This window comes from Melampsora larici-populina (assembly GCF_000204055.1).
Source record: "Melampsora larici-populina 98AG31 unplaced genomic scaffold MELLAscaffold_2, whole genome shotgun sequence".
NCBI classification, from domain to species: Eukaryota; Fungi; Basidiomycota; class Pucciniomycetes; order Pucciniales; family Melampsoraceae; genus Melampsora; species Melampsora laricis-populina.
This window is the reverse complement of record NW_006768766.1, coordinates 1,312,722-1,333,267: the sequence shown is the minus strand read 5'-3', so window position 1 is coordinate 1,333,267 and position 20,546 is coordinate 1,312,722. Positions and strand designations below refer to the sequence as shown.

The 20,546-nt window shown below is 38.8% G+C and overlaps 4 protein-coding genes across 4 annotated transcripts; all 4 read left to right on the top strand.

The window, feature by feature from the left end:
* Positions 1-247: 247 nt before the first annotated feature.
* On the top strand, positions 248-1,820 carry MELLADRAFT_59030 (uncharacterized protein; the record flags this gene model as incomplete). Its single annotated transcript, XM_007404714.1, has 2 exons — positions 248-1,618; positions 1,686-1,820. The coding sequence occupies 2 exons, from the start codon at positions 248-250 to the stop codon at positions 1,818-1,820; spliced, it is 1,506 nt and encodes a 501-aa protein (XP_007404776.1).
* A 5,803-nt stretch (positions 1,821-7,623) lies between these two features.
* MELLADRAFT_101738 (uncharacterized protein) lies at positions 7,624-9,542 on the top strand (the record flags this gene model as incomplete). Its single annotated transcript, XM_007404715.1, has 6 exons — positions 7,624-7,930; positions 8,012-8,155; positions 8,234-8,488; positions 8,584-8,712; positions 8,779-8,850; positions 8,920-9,542. The coding sequence occupies 6 exons, from the start codon at positions 7,624-7,626 to the stop codon at positions 9,540-9,542; spliced, it is 1,530 nt and encodes a 509-aa protein (XP_007404777.1).
* Positions 9,543-13,383: 3,841 nt separating this feature from the next.
* On the top strand, positions 13,384-15,737 carry MELLADRAFT_59028 (uncharacterized protein; the record flags this gene model as incomplete). The annotated part of the gene is made up of 5 exons (XM_007404716.1): positions 13,384-13,496; positions 13,871-14,112; positions 14,194-14,337; positions 14,416-14,676; positions 14,956-15,737. 5 exons carry the CDS (start codon positions 13,384-13,386, stop codon positions 15,735-15,737), a joined length of 1,542 nt encoding a protein of 513 aa, XP_007404778.1.
* Positions 15,738-18,202: 2,465 nt separating this feature from the next.
* On the top strand, positions 18,203-20,027 carry MELLADRAFT_101737 (uncharacterized protein; the record flags this gene model as incomplete). Its single annotated transcript, XM_007404717.1, has 4 exons — positions 18,203-18,509; positions 18,594-18,731; positions 18,919-19,119; positions 19,348-20,027. 4 exons carry the CDS (start codon positions 18,203-18,205, stop codon positions 20,025-20,027), a joined length of 1,326 nt encoding a protein of 441 aa, XP_007404779.1.
* Between the last annotated feature and the right edge of the window lie 519 nt (positions 20,028-20,546).

Sequence of the window (20,546 nt, the reverse complement as noted above, 5' to 3'; positions counted from 1 at the left end):
CTTTTGTTAAATTTCAGTCCCAGCCTGCTCATCATTCCCAGTCTTCCCTTGACTTTTTGGCTCATCCCCCTTGCAAGTCAGTCAGACCCAAAAAATCATCCAAGTCAAACAAACGCTCAACTAAATTTCGTAATGAAGTGAGATTCACATCCTTTCTCTCCTGTCTTCTGTCTTTCACACCTGACATCTTTGTTTTCTCTCCTAGCGTCGCCGCACTTGCACCGCTTCGTCTGATGAATCTGACGCTATGATTAATCTTGAGCCCATTAGAATATCACCTACTTTAGAGATGTCTCCAATCGAACAAACTCAACCTTTGAACCCTATCCGGGTAACCTCACCTCAAGAAATTGCTACCCAAGACGTCACTGCGCTCCCCAATTCGGCCCAGTCCATCAATCGACCCCCTTCCATTGGTGCGACCCTCCGACCTGAGCCTCTAAAATCGAAGGGCTCTTCCAGACACGGTCGAGCCAAGTCTGTAGCGTCTTTAGCAGATGCTGCTAAGTCCACCGAGGCTGACTCGCGTTCGTCCAAGTCTGTGAAGGACGATTGGGATATGCCACCCTCTACTGACGGTACAGGTCTTACTTGGCAACAGCGCAAGAAACCGAAACCCAAGTCGACTAGCGCACTTGATCACGAGGTACCTCACATGACCCCACCACCTGCCAGCAACCTGACCAAAAAAATGTTGCAGAACGAACCGGTCACCGGAATCTCCCCGCTTCTTCGTTCTACTTCTCTCCGCACCCGGCCAAACACCATAGCTAGTCGCCGCGGCCGTGCAGGATTGGCTCGAACACCTTCTGCAGGCAACGTTCAAAGCGGACCTGGTATGTTTGGTACCAACCCCAGTGGAGGTGGCATGACCCTCTTTGGATCTGGGAGACCTGCTGCTGCCCTTCGTGATGGCACCACTGGTTCATTATCAGTCCCTCCTTCGCCTACTCCAGATCGCAGCAGCTTTGGAAAAATACCAACTCCAACCGGAATGTCACATCCTATCGATATCGGTAATCCCGACGACTCTTCCCTCACTTGGCAACAAGCCATCATGCGATCATCCCCTCCTAAGAATGTATATCATAATGGTTCTCTTGCTCCTACTAGTCTCATCACTTCATCTTCCATTTCGGACAACCTCAAAAGTGGCAAAAAGAATATGTCAAACCCTTCTGCTTTCACTACGCCTGTCAAGTCTGCGACTTTGTCTTACCGCCGTAGCGGTCCTCATCCTAGAATGATGAATGCTGATGATGTACCCAATAATCGATCTGGTTCTGTTGCCAAGAGTAACACCAAGATCCCTAAAAGGAGGAACAGTATGTCCTCTACCCCTAGTAATATCAAGTCACCATCCAATGAATCGCCTATCTTGGTCACTGCTTCGCCACCCTTCTTGGTTCAACAACCGGAATTCGAAATTGAGGACCACAGAGAAGGGCGCGCGGGATCTGTGCCCACTCCTACTGTTTCAACCACTCTTCACGCTGAGTCCCGCAGTAACGGAAAGAAGCTCACCCATCGCTCCTCTACACCGCTTCCTATCATTCCTTCGATGTCGGGCTTGAAGCCTAGTCACGACGAGAGCGGCATCGCCCTCAAGAAACTTCAGGTGAGTTGGCTCTCTCGCTCACCCAGTATCTTTCCACAGTACTAATCTTTCTTGCCTTTCTTCTTAGACTTTTGAAACCGGACCCCTCAAAGTGAATGTACCATCAGCTAACAATTTGAATGTCACGATGTATGCGGGCCCTCAATTCCATAACAGTCCCAGCCCAGCCGCGTTGCCTCCTCCCAAATTCTCCTACGCTTGATTTTTCGCTCTTTTGGAATCACATCGCAACTCCAACTTTCGCCACGAAAAGACCGATGCAATAATTTTGTATAATGTGGCTATATGTTCAATAAAGAAGAATAGAATGCCGTCTTAATTAATTTACACCCTCATGCTTTACTTAAATTACTGCTATAAGTTGATCCGAACGATGCTATTTTCGGACGAATGTTTTTCGTTGTTTTTTGTGTATGAATACTTATTTATCTCTATCCATTTTTCCATCAATCTTTTATACATATACATATATCACTTTTCAGTGCTCAGATCTTACTTTTTTCCAATATCTTATCTTATTGCGACTCATTACTACGAGCTCAAAATGGAACTGGTTCACTTCGCTCCATCCTTCCACCTTCCTGTGATATGATTACTTTTATTTGATTCTCTTTTATCCCTTTATCCAACGTCTTTGTGCCCGATTATCTATCCATAAGCAGTTCATTCCTAAACATCCCCCTTTCCGGTTGTGCTATTGGTCTTTCACTTTCCTCTGTCTCTCTCTGCCTCTATCACTGGTATTGGTTTCCAGAAGGAAAACAAAAAGAACTGTAACTTTTATGCGTATTTTTTTTGTTTGTTTGTGTGTGTATGTCCGGTTTATTTCATCTTGTTGAAGAATATAAACTTCTATAAAGACTTCATTCATTCCTTTTTTTTCGATGTGATTTCTTTTACTTGATCTCATTCTTTTAGAAAGCCGATATTGTTTTTTCTTGTCTTCTCTTAATTGAAGAATAATAGGTGTGACTGTTTTTTTTTGGCGAGCGAAAGTTTGTGTGTGTCTTGGGGGATGTGTTGTACTGTTTACATACTCTCATACAATCAAGCTGAGAGAAATGAAGAATATATTTACATGATGTTGATTGATTAGTTGTTAGATGACTGGTTTTTCTTGAACCGAGTAGATTTTATGGTTGTGGAAGAGGGTTCGCAACGTTTTGAGAACCTTGATCGTTGTGTTTTGGATCTTAACTTTGATTCAATGATTATTTCTTGACGTTTTGCACAGAATTCCAGTTTGATTGACTTTGTGTTGTCTAAATTGACTGTGCACAAAAATGACTTGACATCTTGTTCATAACAGATTTTGAAATGCCTGGACTCACTATACTTTTTCAAATGTTCCTGATTTATCACAGCTTTTCAAGACATTTGTGAAATAAAGCCAATACCTGAGGATATCTGTCATTGAGCTTACCACCTCAGATGCTAAAAAGCTCAGCAGTTAGGGCTATGTATCCTCCACAATCTTCCCTTCCACCAGCCCTGTGATCCCCTCTCCCTGGCTACTTTGTTCGACCACTGATTCCCCACTATCTGGATTTGACAGTCTTTGACTATTCTTATGTCAGTTTTCCTTGTCTTCCTTCAAAAATATTTGACTGACTGTTATTGTATAATTACAAGTCAGACCATCATGAGAACATGACCAGCATGACCTGCATAGTATGAATTGATACCAGCATCAAGGTATACTGGCCATCCAGTACCTACAAGTAGGTATAACTCAATTAAAGCTTCAACACTGGATGTGATCCTAAGTCATTTTATACACAATCACACAACAGAAATCTTTGTACTGCCAAACGTCCTGTGTGATTTGCAATCCAGACAAATATCCAAAGCTTGGCTGCATTACCAGATTGAATCACAAACATTGAGATCTCATGATGTCACTTGAAAACCTTGCAATGTATCTGGACAACATTTGTGCAGCTATCTGTTAACAGCCTGGGAAATGGGTGGTGATTTGGAGCATTGCTGAGGATCTGAAATTGGGCTTGTCACTCACTTGAAAGAAATCAAAGACTGTCTAACCAAACCATGCTGCCAACCAAAGGGCTTGATTTTTATATGAAACAAGTGGATTGCAACTTGAATTTGAAATGATGTCTTTCTTAGGTACACAGGAAACAACTCTATTTAATGATTTTATTTTTCCAATCTGACCTCATTGATCATTGCATTATATGAATGTACTATTCAGGAACATATACTCTGAAGACAAAACAGATGGGCCAAGCAAGAACACAGTACCAAAAGAATTTACTGGACGTCTTCCTGCATTTGGTTCATCCCTCACCCTCACTAGAACAGCTTACACAAGCGTAATGAGGAAATTATATGTTGAAAGGCATAAGAAATAAACTTGAAAGACATCCAATCAGATGAGATTTATCGAGAGAATGGTAATCATATTTTTTAAGCATTGACTTTTTGGATCATCTAATCAAAAGGTCCCTTGTTGTTTGATTAAAATACTAATCTTACCTCTTCATTTGAAGATCAAAAAATCCAAGAAAATCTTTTACATACAAAGCAGACAGGCTTCTTCTTCTGTTTGTTTCATTTGGTTTTATGTATTTGTTTAGACACCTTGAAGCCATGAACAGATGATGAGATTATATGAAAAATAACCAAATTAAACCACACAAGGAAAACACTTCATCAAACTCAAAGACATTTGTAATTGACTGATTCAGAAGGTACAACAAAACATGGCTGTGTTCAAGCTGAGCTGGGTGCTGGTGGAGGGTTGACCAGGGACCTGGAGTGAACTTTGGGCCAAAATGATTTTGGAGGGGACTATTGGAGTTGATCATTGGAAATGAAATGTAAGAAAAAGAACAAATGCAAGTTGAGTGTTATCTTCTGATTATTGCTGAATCAATTCTGATTGTGGACTGTCCCCTGGGACTGACCATAAGAAAATCTTAAGCCAAGAATTCAAAGACCTTGCCAGGGACGTTCCATTGTTTCCAAATAAGTCCAACTGCACTGATCAGGTCACAGTGTTAGTTTTCTAAGGGAGGTGAAAATCAGATCAAGATGAGGGTGACTATCAACATGTACCAGCCTGTACACTTGCCCCTAGATACAGGGTTCTTGGTCTGATATATAGTGATGAGTGCACAACTGGGCCAGATTGTGCAGCAATTACTCCACTCTGGGAATTTCTGGCTCCAGTGAGCAGATTGGAGGCTCTGCTATATATTGAAGTGTAGAGAGCAGCAAAAAAACCACTATGAAACTGTTTTGCTCCATGGAGTGGGTGGTTACACTATTGTATGAACCAAGGGCAATCAAAGGCCTCATATGGATGTGTCAAGATATTGGATTGAGACATTGAATGTATTGAAACATTGAAGATTGATCATACACCTGCAATTGATCAAACTCACCAGATCAAACAAGTGGTGGTTGCATGGAAATAAGGAGATAAGGTGAAGAATTGGAGATTCTCCACCTTACAAATGAGTACATCTCTCATACTCACCAATATACGCAAAGCATGAGTAAATGTCAAGCAAATAAACAAAGTTTGCATAAATTGAAGACTACAAACTAAGATAAATAACAAATAAAGTGATGACTACAAACATGTATGATCAAGATCAACAAGCTCAGAGTAGGAATGACAACGCTGCCACAATTCAGTATCGGTATCGTAACGGTATCGTAGTTTTTTTTTGGGTATCGTATTGTCAGTATCAGTATCGCAGCCACAATACGGTACTGCCCGATCCTCCTGGCAGTATCGTGTATGGCGTTACTTTACTTAGTATCGTATCGCCCCCCGAGTACGATACTGGAATGGGCCCAAGGAAGTATTGAGTACAAAATCTCTATTGATTTTGTGTCTGGGAGTGCGATACTACGATACAGTATTAGTATCTGATCGGTATCGTGACAAGATACGGTACTAGGTATTGGGCGGCACAGTATTGCCATTGCAATACTTTACTGAGTATCGTATTGTGGGTACAACTACGTTACTGAGGCTCAGTTTCTCTAGTATTGTAGACCCGTTACTTTACTGAGTATCGTCGATACGATACCAGTATCGTATTTGTGGCAGCGTTGGGAATGATAAGACATGAAAAATTAAGATACAAGGTGGATTGTCACATTTTTTGGGGTGGTTGGCAAAAGAATTACAAACAATGGTTATTCTTTATTTTTAATTGTTGAAGGAACTTGGAAACAGCTTTCCAAATGCCATCTGCACAAGCAAAAGGTATATCAAAAGAGTGCAACTTGGATATCAAGTAAGTGTTGGGGTCAAGTGCACAAACAAAGTAATACATGCATTTGTTCTCTAAATCTTTGTGTGACTTCCTCATACCTGTGTGAATCCCAGCAGACACCAAAAAGTGCTCAAAGGAAGGTTGTTTTCTGGGTGGGGAGGTGCTCATTGAAAGCTAGCTTCACTGGGTGAGGGTTGAGACCTGGGCATAAGCCAGTCAGACATCATGTTAGGAGTGGCAAAGAGGGCAACATGTGGAATTCCAGGACTAGGAACTTCGCCCTAGTAGCTATGATGAATGACATTGGCCGCAGGATTCAAAGAGTTGAGATTAGCAGCCATGGTTCAAGGGAATGCTAATCCTAGGATCTTGGCTTTCTATGATTTGAACTGAGGAACCAAGATCCACTGGTGGACTGACCTTGTCAGTACTGGCAATCCCACCAGCTTACAAGAGGAAATGGGTTTGTGAGGTGGAAGTTTGGCAAGGTGAAAAGACAAAGAATAAAGAACAAAAACTGACCCAGTCATCTGCACGAACTTGGATGTAAGCTGGGTTGTAAATTAAAACTTGCAAAGGGTTCTTGGGATTTACAGTTGTCACCAACTCCTTGCCAGCCTTGAATTTGTCTTCAAAACTCTTCATTGAGAATTTGTACTATCTTCTACAAGCAGTGGTGAGGTAATTGGACCAAATAAGATACAAAAGGAGATATCTTACCCCCCTGGACTAAGAAACGTCCATATCAGAAAAAGGTCAGATGACTCATTGGGCTTGAAATTCGACACCAATGACCAATTGACATCCTTTCTGGTTTTGGGGTTTGTATGTGTGATACTGAAGCCCAAAACTGCCTTGGATAGGGCATCCAGTAAAGCAGAAACAAACCCACCAAAACTCACATCATCAGTAATAAAGTGGTGGTGAACCTTGTTATTGCAATCTGTGGCATTGATGAACCCTTGAATAGCCAGTAGTCCTTTTTCCAGCTGCAGCTAGAGCTTCAGGAATTACAGGTATGTGGAAAGTGGAAACCTCAAACAACCTGTTGGCGTAGACAGTCCAATTAAATGATCCAACAGGTAGAGCACAGTGAAGGAGAGAGGTTTTGAATTTCTTCCATTGGGCCTTGGCTGCCTTTGGACTCTCCTTTACAGCCCATCTGTGATCCTTCTTAGTAGTTTTATGTTACCAACAGACAACATGTCAATTGGCAAACTTTGAAGAAAAAAACTTCCCACAAAAAACACCAATACAAGCATCACTTCTGTATCACATAGCATGTCACAGAGCAAGAACCAGGAAAACCAGCATGCTAACTATGGAAAAGGGGTCAAAACTGGCAAAAGTGAATCCAAAACTTGTGGATGTGTGTTACCAAGAGCATTGGTATCAAAAGCCTTGAGAGTCTGTTTTTTGACACATCAAACAATTGATTTTTTGTGGTCTTTTGTTGGTTGGTTTCATCGAATCTTTTCAGGGTCCTGATAAATCTAGTATACGGTTGAAAACACATATGGATTTGCGACTGAAGTCATTACAGAACATGCATGAAGTTGCAATTTCTGAAGTTTTGTCTGAAGGGAGTCAATCTGCTATGCTGTAACACAGAGTATCTAAGTTTGAGATGTATTCAGGACACATGTCTGTGAGTATGTATCTTAAAATGCATCTCAAAAGCCTCAACTCAAAGTTCAAAAAGTGTTGTGACCATTCTTCCATTTTCCACTCAAAATTATTCAATTATTCTTAATGTTTCCACTATTTACATTGATACTAGTCTCACAGTCTATTCTTCCTCAACCAATCTGGTGCAGATTTGAAGAGCTTGCAACTGCTTCAACAGCATCATCACAATATATTCCTCAAAAAGATCTGGAAGATGTTGAAACTACCTTATCCCTTTACCCAGGATCTGCTGGCAAGAGATACCCAGAGGCCAGAAGATTTCTTGGCAGAAAAAATGGACAAAACAGTTGGCTTAAGCTATATGAGGGAGACAGCAGAGAACCACATAGCTTTGAGTTCTTCCCTCTTTATCCAGAGAAGTCACTGAGAGGTGTGCATTTCAATCCTTCAGTCTTTTTTTCATTCCAAAATTCAACATTCAATTTTTCCTTCTGAAAAACATATTTTACAGGAAATTATAATATAGACATCCACAACTCTCCTGGAACAATCAAATTAGGTAAACACATCAATCATCAAGAAGACCAGTTTGCAATAGGTGCTAAAGAAGATCTGGTCCTCAGTCTAGGGATAACTCCACAAAGCAAAGAATCACGTGAGAGCTCCCATTGGAATTTTTATGTTTGCTGTGGAGAGATCAATAATAGCTGAATCTGTCAACTTATCTCTCCAGAGGGTTTCAAAAGACCTCTTCCTCCAAATGATGGACATAGCAACTATCTTCCAGTAGATAAGATGCACTTCAAGCTGGGGCCCAATCAAGAATTAGAGTCTGAGAAAGAGGCAAATAGATATAAAGTACACATTCAACAAAACAAATCTGAGCTCAAAAAGCCTAAACTTGAAGCTGTCTCTGTGGAAAATGATCCCATGGTTATCAGCCAGTGGGATTCATATACAGGGATAGATAGTCATGGTGATGGCAACAGTAAAGGTGATCAATATATCACTTCATTCTTGGTTAATCAAATGTGATAGAATGTGGTTCAAGCTGACCATTGATGTAATTCAAATTTTTCAAAGCACACTACAACACCTTTGAGGCTCCACATACATCAATATTCCCAGGAAATGAACCAAATCACCCAGAGTTTTCAGATCAAGGTTCTACCACAGATGATATTCCTCATGAAATTGGCAAGTATTCTCTATGTCCAGAGAGCAATTGTGATCATGTATCTTGTCCATTTTAATGACAATTTTTCACACAAATTACAGTGAATTTGACTACTTCACACAGCCCACCAAATGATGTGGAATTGCATGGTAGTGAGGTTGAACACTTTGATGGTAAGTCCTTTGAGCTGAGATATGTCACTCCTTTGAACTGTTCATTGATTTTTGGCACCTTCCACACAGGAATGAATCTTTCTAACCCCTTTGGGACTCGAAAACTAATTATACCAGGAATCACATGGAACTTCAAACATTTTCAACTGATGCAACCAGAGTTACCAGAATCATATAGGTTCCTCAAGGAAGTCAGTGGCCTCCATTGTTATTCAATTCGAGCTCTCTCAAATTATCCTGAATTAGTCTCCAATCTTCAAAGCCTAATCAAACAACAGCCTACATCTAGCACTGGCACACCTGCCATAAGAAACTTGGTAGTCCTTTTTGTAGGATTATGGATGAGGCAGAGTAGAGTAGCTGAGATCTATGGTATGCAACATAGGACATATGAATTACAAATACTAAGTTTTGAATCATTGGCTTCTATCATTTATCATCCGGAATTCCAATCACACAAATTTCAAAACACAAAGACTTCTAGACATAGAAATGAGTTCTACAGAATTTTTGCTTTTGTTCATAATCCTTCCAGACAGACCAAAGGGAAAAGATTAATATTCTATAGTATTCAAACCGCCGTATTGAAATTGTGGAACCACATTCAACCTCAAGACAAAGTATCCCTCTCAAAGGAAAATGACAACAAATTACAAGACATCCTCCTAAATGAAAATGATTATGATTTTTGAGGACTGTGATGATAATGTAAGAGTCATTCTCCAGATTGTTTAAAGTAGGTTACAGGCTGGCTCTCTGTTGGAGACTTTTCAAGAAAGAATCATAGTTTATGGGTCAAAATGTGGAGGAGTATCTTCAGTGTTAAACAGTGTTATTACATGATTTTCATATGAGTTTCAGCTCTTTTCCCTTCTTACCTGTGCTTATCTACAGGTTCTATTTCTCTTCTTCTGTCGTATTAGTGGCTTTTCAGATTGATAAATTTGTGGTTCAGAACTTCCAGGAATGAGAGATGGTGATAGTTCAGTTGTTTTTTAACTGCATTGTGCCTTGAGACTTGATGAAAATGCCTGTTCATGTTACAGCCCTTGAATTTCTCCATGTGATGGCTTGTATGAGGAGGGGTCAAATTAACACAGGAAATCAAAAGTATTCTCTGCTCTGTTTCATAGTATGATATCTTTGAACTTCAGGTGGATCCAATGGCTACTTAAGTTCAGTTTAGCCACAGAAAGAACTTTTGTAATGCATTCAACTGATTTCAGGCTGACATATCAAAGCACACATTAGGTCAACTGTCTTTGGTGTTTATTTGGGGGTATTTGTGGGGTGAGAGGTTGTGGAAGTTAGTAGAGCAAAACTTCCACAAAGAATAGTGTTATCTCTTGCTCATGCATTTTCACAACTTCATTGAGTGACACTTGGTTTATTTGACACAAGCCCAACATTCAGAGGAACATGTATGCATGGGGGTTACCACCCGCTAGGACTTGATCAAGCTGAACTGCACAATTTGCCCACCTTGTTGGAGATGAGTTTTTGTTTTTTGTTCTTCTTGGTGGACATGCCAATGCCACCCAGGGTTGGTGCTGCTAGTGCTCTTAGTACCCCATTTGTTTGACCATATGGTAAAAATCACAAGTGTCAAGTCACACATAGGACAAGAGAACTCTACAGATGAAATCTTATGAAAAGAAAGAATTGTTATACTCATCATCATTTAATATGTACAAAGAAATTCTCTGAGATTTTTGCTTCTTTTTTGTCATTAAATGAATCCAAACAAAAAGTAGATTTCAAAACTAAAAAAGAAGCATGCAAACAAAACTTTCAAAGACTTGTGGAAGATAACAATCTAAATACATTGAAACTGATGAATTTCTCAACTTAATAAATGACTTCATCATACAATGAACAAGTAGCACTATGACAGCTTTGATCAAATTCACACAAATTTCCTCCATCCCTAAAAATCTGTCTTGATCTTTAGATAGAATGCATTTAAATTCATTATCTCTTTGGCAATGAATGTCAAAAGGTAACAAGAAATGTGATAAACTTGAACCTTGTTATCTGACTCTCAGCTTTAGTGTTTTTCAAACGATTTCAAATCAAATTGCTCCAGTCTACACATCTCTACTGACCATTACACTATATTCACCTACCATTCTCTATTCCAAAATGTCCTACTCTCCTCACATCCTCTCTCTCTCTTGAACCATCTATATAATCTGGGTCTTGAAGAATTTTATTCATAAACACATTATACTAATTTCATATCCATCAAATCTTTGATCTTAATCCACTAGTCTTTTTCCCAACTTCAGTAATTCCAGAAACTTTACAAACTGTTCCTTTGAATTCACTTAGATATCTGGCTCCTGTAAATGGATCTTCTACAAACCCTCCTTCTCCTGTTTGTTGTTTATAAATTGGTGTTAATGACCCTGCACAAATATCAAAACTTGAGAATTGGTCATAATCTATCTCAAAAGGTCTAGTCCTTTTTCCAGCTGCAGCTAGAGCTTCAGGAATTCCAGGCATGTGGAAAATGGAAACCTCAAACAACCTGTTGGCATAGGCAGTCCAATTAAATGATCCAACAGGTAGAGCACAGTGGAGGGGAGAGGTTCTGAATTTCTTCCATTGGGCCTTAGCTGCCTTTGGAGTCTCCTTTACAGCCCATCTGTGATTCTTCTTAGTAGTTTTTCCAACCTTGTGTTGGTATACATTGAACAAGATCTGAAAGGTACATTCCAGAAGGGTCACTGATTGACAATTGTCACCTGAATTAACCAGTCAATGGGCAATGATATCCACAGGTAAATCTAGAACAGCAGAAAGAGGGGTGAAAAGATAAGAGAAACAAAAGGATATTGATGAGTGATAATTTTGTATACACATTCTTGAAAAGCAGACAGATGTATCTTATGTCAGCTTCATCTTGATCAAGATGGATCACATCAGAAGTAGGACCCAGGATGAAACCTCAAGGGATGGTTGTGGTTGACTTTTTAGGTACAATTAGGGTTCTGTGGCCAAACAGGTTTGACTTTTGCAATGTCAATGGGTTGATATGGTTGACAAGGGGAGATTGATATTGAGGTGGGGGTCTATTACTGAAGACTGTCTGTGATTGAACAATTCCATGCACTTCAAGAGACACATCTGATGCACTTTGACTCCAAGGAAGAATTTATTCAGGGCTCAAACAAGCAAATATGGTGGGTTGTTGAATGGGCACCTTGAAAAGTCTTGCTTGGGTTAACAAAACAAAAAGTCCAGAGATAAAAATGAGCTGCATGAAGATGCACAAAGAGTGTGGATTAGTGAACTTGGAAAGGGTTGAAGATTACCATGTTTAACTAAAAAATTATCTTTTTTAGAATCCATGACTATGTAGTGTACAGCAAATTCTGATAAGAAAATTTGGAAGGTTCATTTGTTCTTTTTTGGAATTCAGGGCATTAGTCTTATGAGCTTTTGATCATTCTTGAAACCTTCCATTAGTTGATGTGTTTTAGAATTATTATCTATCATCAAATAGATTCAACTTTGGCGGTGCTCAAAGCTGACCCGGTTTCAAGAAAAACCGGTTGAACCAGTTGCTTTTTTGGCAGTGACTTTGTGTATCAAGTTGCCATTTGTTGACAGCTCACAGCCTAAAAGTACACTGGGTTCTTTGAACCCGGGTCTACCTTTAGCACCACATTTGATTCTTTAGATGTAAAGGAATTCAGGGGAAATTCTGGTACCTATTTTCAAAGAATGAAATACATTATTTTTCAAAAAAAGCTTGAGTGAAAAATTCTAAACAAAGATGTAGATTTGTTTAGAGTTGGTTGGTTTGAGTCAATGCATGTGGGGTGATAATTGGGTTTAAAATGGATTGAAAAATTGGTTGATCAGTCTACACAATATATGAATCTCTAGAAAAAGATTAATGAAAAGGAAAACAAGTGAACTACTGCACAAGGTTCTTCAGAATGTCAGTGGTATCAGAAATTGTTCATTGTATAGACAAATCACTCAAACAGGCAAAAAATAACCAAAGATATACAACAGGTATATGGCCAGATGTCATTGGAATTGGGAGGCTTATACCACAGGACATGGTTATTGAAGTCTTCCTGTTTTAGAGGCCTTGGTATTTTGAATTACACCATACATAGAGCGGACCCTAGAAAGCACCTATGGAGCCAACCAAAAAAACATATTAATTGGAGGTCATGATTTTGGGCATGTTACCAACAGAAAACATGTCAATTGGCAAACTTTGAAGAAAAAAACTTCCCACAAAAAACACCAATACAAGCATCACTTCTGTATCACATAGCATGTCACAGAGCAAGAACCAGGAAAACCAGCATGCTAACTATGGAAAAGGGGTCAAAACTGGCAAAAGTGAAACCAAAACTTGTGGATGTGTGTTACCAAGAGCATTGGTATCAAAAGCCTTGAGAGTCTGTTTTTTGACACATCAAACAATTGATTTTTTGTGATCTTTTGTTGGTTGGTTTCATAGAATCTTTCCAGGGTCCTGATAAATCTAGTATACGGTTGAAAACACATATGGATTTGCGACTGAAGTCATTACAGAACATGCATGAAGTTGCAATTTCTGAAGTTTTGTCTGAAGGGAGTCAAGCTGCTATGCTGCAACACAGAGTATCTAAGTTTGAGATGTATTCAGGACACATGTCTCTGATTATGTATCTCAATATGCATCTCAAAAGCTTCAACTCAAAGTTCAAAAAGTATTGTGACCACTCTTCCATTTTCCACTCATAACACTGCAAATATAATGTGTTTCTCCGAAGTGAAAAATGATTGCACTTAATGCACAAAATGATTAATAATGCAGATTTAATGCAGAAAAATGCAGATTTAATGTAGATTTAATGCACTTTTAATCATTTTTTGAATTAAATGTAATCATTTTTCACCGCGGAGAAACACATTATATTTGCAGTGTAATTGTTCAATTATTCTTAATGTTTCCACTATTTACATTGATACTAGTCTCACAGGCTATTCTTCCTCAACCAATCTGGTGCAGATTTGAAGAGCTTGCAACTGCTTCAACCACATCATCACAATATATTCCTCAAAAATATCTGGAAGATGTTGACACTACCTTATCCCTATACCCAGGATCTGCTGGAAAGAGATACCCAGAGGCCAAAAGGTTTCTTGGCAGAAAAAATGGACAAAACAGTTGGCTTAAGCTATATGAGGGAGACAGCAGAGAACCACATAGCTTTGAGTTCTTCCCTCTTTATCCAGAGAAGTCACTGAGAGGTGTGCATTTCAATCCTTCAGTCTTTTTTTCATTCCAAAATTCAACATTCAATTTTTCCTTCTGAAAAACATATTTTACAGGAAATTATAATATAGACATCCACAACTCTCCTGGAACAATCAAATTAGGTAAACACATCAATCATCAAGAAGACCAGTTTGCAATAGGTGCTAAAGAAGATCTGGTCCTCAGTCTAGGGATAACTCCACAAAGCAAAGAATTACGTGAGAGCTCCCATTGGAATTTTTATGTTTGCTGTGGAGAGATCAATAATAGCTGAATCTGTCAACTTATCTCTCCAGAGGGTTTCAAAAGACCTCTTCCTCCAAATGATGGACATAGTAACTATCTTCCAGTAGATAAGATCCACTTCAAGCTGGGGCTCAATCAAGAATTAGAGTCTGAGAAAGAGGCAAATAGATATAAAGTACACATTCAAAAAAACAACTCTGGACTCAAAAAGCCTAAACTTGAAGCTATCGCTGTGGAAAATGATCCCATGGTTATCAGCCAGTGGGATTCATATACAGGGATAGATAGTCATTGTGATGGCAACAATAAAGGTGATCAATATATCACTTCATTCCTGGTTAATCAAATGTGATAGAATGTGGTTCAAGCTGATCATTGATGTAATTCAAATTTTTCAAAGCACACTACAACACCTTTGAGGCTCCACATACATCAATATTCCAAAGAAATGGACCAAATCACCCAGATTTTTCAGATCAAGGTTCCACCACAGATGATATTTGAAATTGGCAAGTATTCTCTATGTCCAGAGAGCAATCGTTATCATGTATCTTGTCCATTTTAATGACGATTTTTCACACAAATTACAGTGAATTTGACTACTTCACACAGCCCACCAAATGATGTGAAACTGCATGGCAGTGAGGTTGAACACTTTGATGGCAAGTCCTTTGAGCTGAGATATGTCATTCCTTTGAACTATTCATTGATTGTTGGCACCTTCCACACAGGAATGAATCTTTCTAACCCCTTTGGGACTCGAAAACTAATTATACCAGGAATCACATGGAACTTCAAACATTTTCAACTGATGCAACCAGAGTTACCAGAATCATATAGGTTTCTCAAGGAAGTCAGTGGCCTCCATCGTTATTCAATTCGAGCTCTCTCAAATTATCCTGAATTAGTCTCCAATCTTCAAAGCCTTATCAAACAACAGCCTACATCTAGCACTGGCACACCTGCCATAAGAAACATGGTAGTCCTTTTTGTAGGATTATGGATGAGGCAGAGTAAAGTAGCTGAGATCTATGGCATACAACATAGGACACATGACTTACAAATACTAAGTTTTGAATCATTGGCTTCTATCATTTATCATCCGGAATTCCAATCACACAAACTTCAAAAGATCAATAATGTTAGACATAAAAATGAGTTCTACAGAGTTTTTGATTTTGTTCATAATATCAAACCTTTCAGACAGACCAAAGGGAAAAGATCAATACTCTATAGTATTCAAACTGCCATATTGAAAATGTGGAACCACATTCAACCTCAAGACACAGTATCCCTCTCAAAGGAAAATGACAAAAAATTACAAGACATACTCCTAAATGAAAGTGATCATGATTTTTGGAGACTGTGGTGATAATGTAAGGCTCATTCTCCAGATTGTTTAAAGTAGGTTACAGGCTGGCTCTCTGTTGGAGACTTTTCAAGAAAGAATCATAGTTTATGGGTCAAAATGTGGAGGAGTATCTTCAGTGTTAAACAGTGTTATTACATGATTTTCATATGAGTTTCAGCTCTTTTCCCTTCTTACCTGTGCTTATCTACAGGTTCTATTTCTCTTCTTCTGTCGTATTAGTGGCTTTTCAGATTGATAAATTTGTGGTTCAGAACTTCCAGGAATGAGAGATGGTGATATTTCAGTTGTTTTTCAGCTGCATTGTGCCTTGAGACTTGATGAAAATGCCTGTTCATGTTACAGCCCTTGAATTTCTCCATGTGATGGCTTGTATGAGGAGGAGTCACACTGTTTCATAGTATGATATCTTTGAACTTCAGGTGGATCCAATGGATACTTAAGTTAAGTGTAGCCACAGAAAGAACTTTTGTAATGCATCCCACTCAATCCAAGCTAAAATAAGGACTCTGGAATACACCCACAGAGGGTACTGACAGAGCATGATTTTCAATTTTTTGCCTCTACACTACACCTCAGTACCTCTATGAAGCTGCAGAGCACTTCAAAAGATGCGCATGGAGTGGGGCTATCAGATGATACCAGAGAGAGCCCGGCATCATGTCTCATGGCGGCGTAAATTGCAACGGCGCAATTTTTTTTTTAACCTCCAAGGCCAAAAACCAACCCTTGATTTTTGGCCCGTTTTTGGGTGTTACATTGATATATCTTAGGTAATATTGGTGCTACCATGCTGTGAGCTAGTGCATTTGAAAGCTGTCACTCTGGTGCATCTTTTGCGCCCCTGTAGGTCTTGATAAAGTGCAGTTTAGTATTGAGAAACTACAGCCCTTTGCAGAATTGATGACTTTGGAAAAAGAGAAAACACTTGAGTTTTCAAAAAAACCTGTGAGTTTTTTCCAGTTTTTTTCAAAAACTCATTGAGTTTTTCAAAAACTGAGTGAGCTCTTTCTCTTTTAGACTTACTGAGCCAGGTTTCCAAAAAAAACTCACTGACTTTTTGAAAAACTCAGCAGCTTTTTGACAAAACTCAAGGTTTTTTATTTGAAAATTTGAGGTTTTTTTTCTTCAAAGTCATCAATTATGCAAAGGGCTGTACATCAACAAAAGGTTGGTTTTTTCGTAAGTACCCTCCGTGGGTGTATTCCAGGGTCCTCTAAAATATCAAAGCACACATCAACTTTTCAATGTGGTGACACATGTACATTCAAACAAATTTCAAATGCGCTGTATATTTGCGTAATCAATTGGTCTGAGTCAATATGAGGCTCCAAGTCTCCTTCTTTCTATGTATTGTTCAGAAATTTGGCCAAGTTGTCCAAGACAATCTTCATAAAACTAACATAATTTGAATTTGGGACACCTAAAAAGGTGTTCTGATTTAAAAACTTTACAGATACCTTACAACAACAGACAATTTGTTGTAGTGTACAAGAACATACAAACCTCCCAGTCTACGACTATGATCAAAAAGTGGTTATTGGATAACTGTGGTCATGTATAACCTCCTTGTTACTCACTATGATGCATGTATGTTCTGGAAATCAATACAGCATGCATAAAATATTGGTCTCAATGCTTGTATTTTCATCCTCACTCATTATATCTTGGCTTATCCTTCACTCCTGACCAGTCGTATTTCTCAAGCAAACTGTTTTGCTAGCTATCACTCCTCATTAATTTTCATCCTATGTGCCACATAATTGACAGGATGTGTTGATTGTGGGAGTCATTTTATATTTAAAAGAAGCAGAGGAGAATCCAGATATAGCTATTAGCACACACCAAACAGAATTTTAGCCCTGGATTTTCTCCCTACCCCAAGGCAGGAGGTGAGTACATGGACTTGTTTTCATATTAAATATCCTAGTAAGTTTGTGCATGTTTGTGATGTATAGTGCATCCAATCAATTCTTACAGAGCGTAATTGTTCTGTTTTTTCAAATGCCTAACTCATGGGTAGATGTGTCAGCATGGTATATGATACTCTTGTTCAAGACTATGTAGCTACCAGCGCCCATAGAATCCCCAGAAGACGTATAAACCTTGGTGTAAAGCCACAACCCACCACAATTGGGAAACACAGGGTTATAACTCACACTAGGCAAAATGATAACAGTGGGTAAACCTCATCAGATGCCAATGTTATCATAGAACTTTGTTGGGAAATGGAACAATGGCCAGATTCAAAAAGAGACTATACAGTATGTGTAAATTTCAGTCTCTGTAGTTATGTCTGAACCACTTGAAACACAAACCAGGTAAAGCTTATCTCACGGTTCTTTGAATCAAAACACCTGAGGTGTTTCTTATTATGTATCCTTCCACTAATCAGAACTACAGTTAATTAGAAAAATAACTAGACATTCTTCCTGTTCCCACTTGTAGATTTTGAATAATTTCCAATGATGTTTTCAATCTTGACAACAACACTAGTTTCACTGGCCATTCTGCATCAAAGAATCTTGTGCACTTTTGAAGAACTTGAAGATTCTTTGATTGCATCATCTGAATATGCTACTCCAAACAATATACCAGAGATTGACACCTCCTTATCCCTCATTCCTGGCTCTTCTAGCAAGAAATACCCTGTGAATAGAGAGTCTTTTACAAGACAAGATGGGCAACATGACTGGTTTGAATTGAATGAAGAAAAAAGAAAAGACCTTCAGACACTTCAATTAATCCCTCTTCACACAGAAAACCTATTGCAAGGTATGTGGTACAATTTTGCAAGTTTTTGAGTTTTGTTCCACCACTTTTTTTGAATTCATGTATTTATCAAATTCTTCAACTTAGAAACAAACAATATTGTCAACAACTTTCCTGGAATGCACACATCAACTAAAAACCTAAATGATCAACAAGGCAAGACATTGATAGGTGCCAATGAGGATGTGGTCCTTAGCCTGGGAATACCTCAACAACAATTGTCAAGTACATCTTTTGCATTGAGATTCTTACATATATTATGAAAAATGATTCCATTATTTATTGACTCTGTTGGCTTTTACCAATTTCTTCAAAAAACCTAAAACATTGAATCTGTCTCCATGGAAGAAACTGATCCATCCATCTTCAGCCTGGGTGATAATACTAGAGAGACTCATCATGATTGCAATAGTGCTGGTAAAGTATCATAAATCCTACTTCATTGATGGACCCCACCAAGGACCAAATGAACAAATTGTCAGAATAGACCTCTCACAAACCTGTTGTGGCTTTTCTGCAGTTTATGATATGAGAAACAGACCAGGAAACAAGAGGCACTATTCAGAAGTGGCATTCCATGGTTCCACCACAAATGATGGTCCTCATGCAATCAGTAAGCCTGTACTTTTGCATAGGAGGAATAACTACCAAACAGTCTCTCTGCAAACAATCCCTGATAAGCATTCCCAAATGGACCAGCTGGAATTTTGAGTCCACACAGTTCACATGATGATCTGGGAAAACATATCAGAGATGCTAACATTTACAAGGGTGAGGCTCTTTATGACAATATTTGAGATGTTGTTCAATTATTTTCTAATTGTATGCACCTCTCACACAGAGATGCATCTACTCAAACCGACTTTGAAAATTGACTTAATCATACCAGAAAGGATGTGGGACTTCAATGACCTTTGTCACTCAATGCAACCAAACCAAGTAAGTGGATATGCAACCACCATCAAGGTACTTGGAGACCTGCGTCAAGATTGGATTGAAGCTCTTGAAAGGGAAGGTGAAGGATTTGTGACAAATTTATGTAGTATTTTAACTCAACAAGATCACCATCTACTGAAGAAAGAAGCTATAAGGAACATGATAAGCCTTTTTCATGGGATTTGGATACGACAAAGTGCAGTTGCAGAGCTTTTCAAGATTCAAAATAGGACTCAAGATTTACAAATTCACAGTTTTGAATCATTAGCTTCTATTCTTCAAAATCATGAATTTACTTTGGCACCATTATCTCTATTGAAGAGAAAACCATCATCTGGACATGTTCAGAATGAATATTTTAGACTTTTCAATTTTATTCATACTTCTCCTAGACAAACTAAAACCAAAAAGAACATTCTTTTTCATCTTCAATGTGGCATTTTGAACAAGTGGAATTTCATTGAATATCAAAAGTTAAATGGTGACATTTTCAAACATGAAGACAAAGATTTGCCCTCTTTTGAGAATGATTCAGCCTTGAGAAAAATCTTTCAAGAGCATGATTCTATCTTCTACAACAACTAACAAATCTTTTTCTCTTTCAATCTCTATCACTCATGAGTCTCATGTTTATGTTTTATTGTAATACAATATGAGACTTGTTTTTCTCAGTTCTCACCTTACAAAGTGAACCATTACACCACGGGGCACCTGGCACGTGAGATTCACGTGAAAAAGGTCTCTGCCACCAAATCACACACTGTCCACAGTGTAATACCCGTTCTGAGTTGCATGTGACAGTATATAAGCATACTTGTGTGCTATTCTCAGATAGTGCAACTGTCTTTGGTGCTTATTTGGGGGGATTTGTGGGGTGAGAGGTTGTGGAAGTTAGTAGAGCAAAACTTCCACAAAGAATAGTTTCATCTCTTGCTCATGCATCAGACTTTTCACAACTTGACTGAGTGGCACTTGGTTTATTTAACACAAGCCCAACATTCAGAGTAATATGTATGCATGGGGGTTACCACCTGCAGGGACTTGATCAAGCTGAACTGCACAGTTTGCCCACCTTGTTGGAGATGAGTTTTTGTTTTCTGTTCT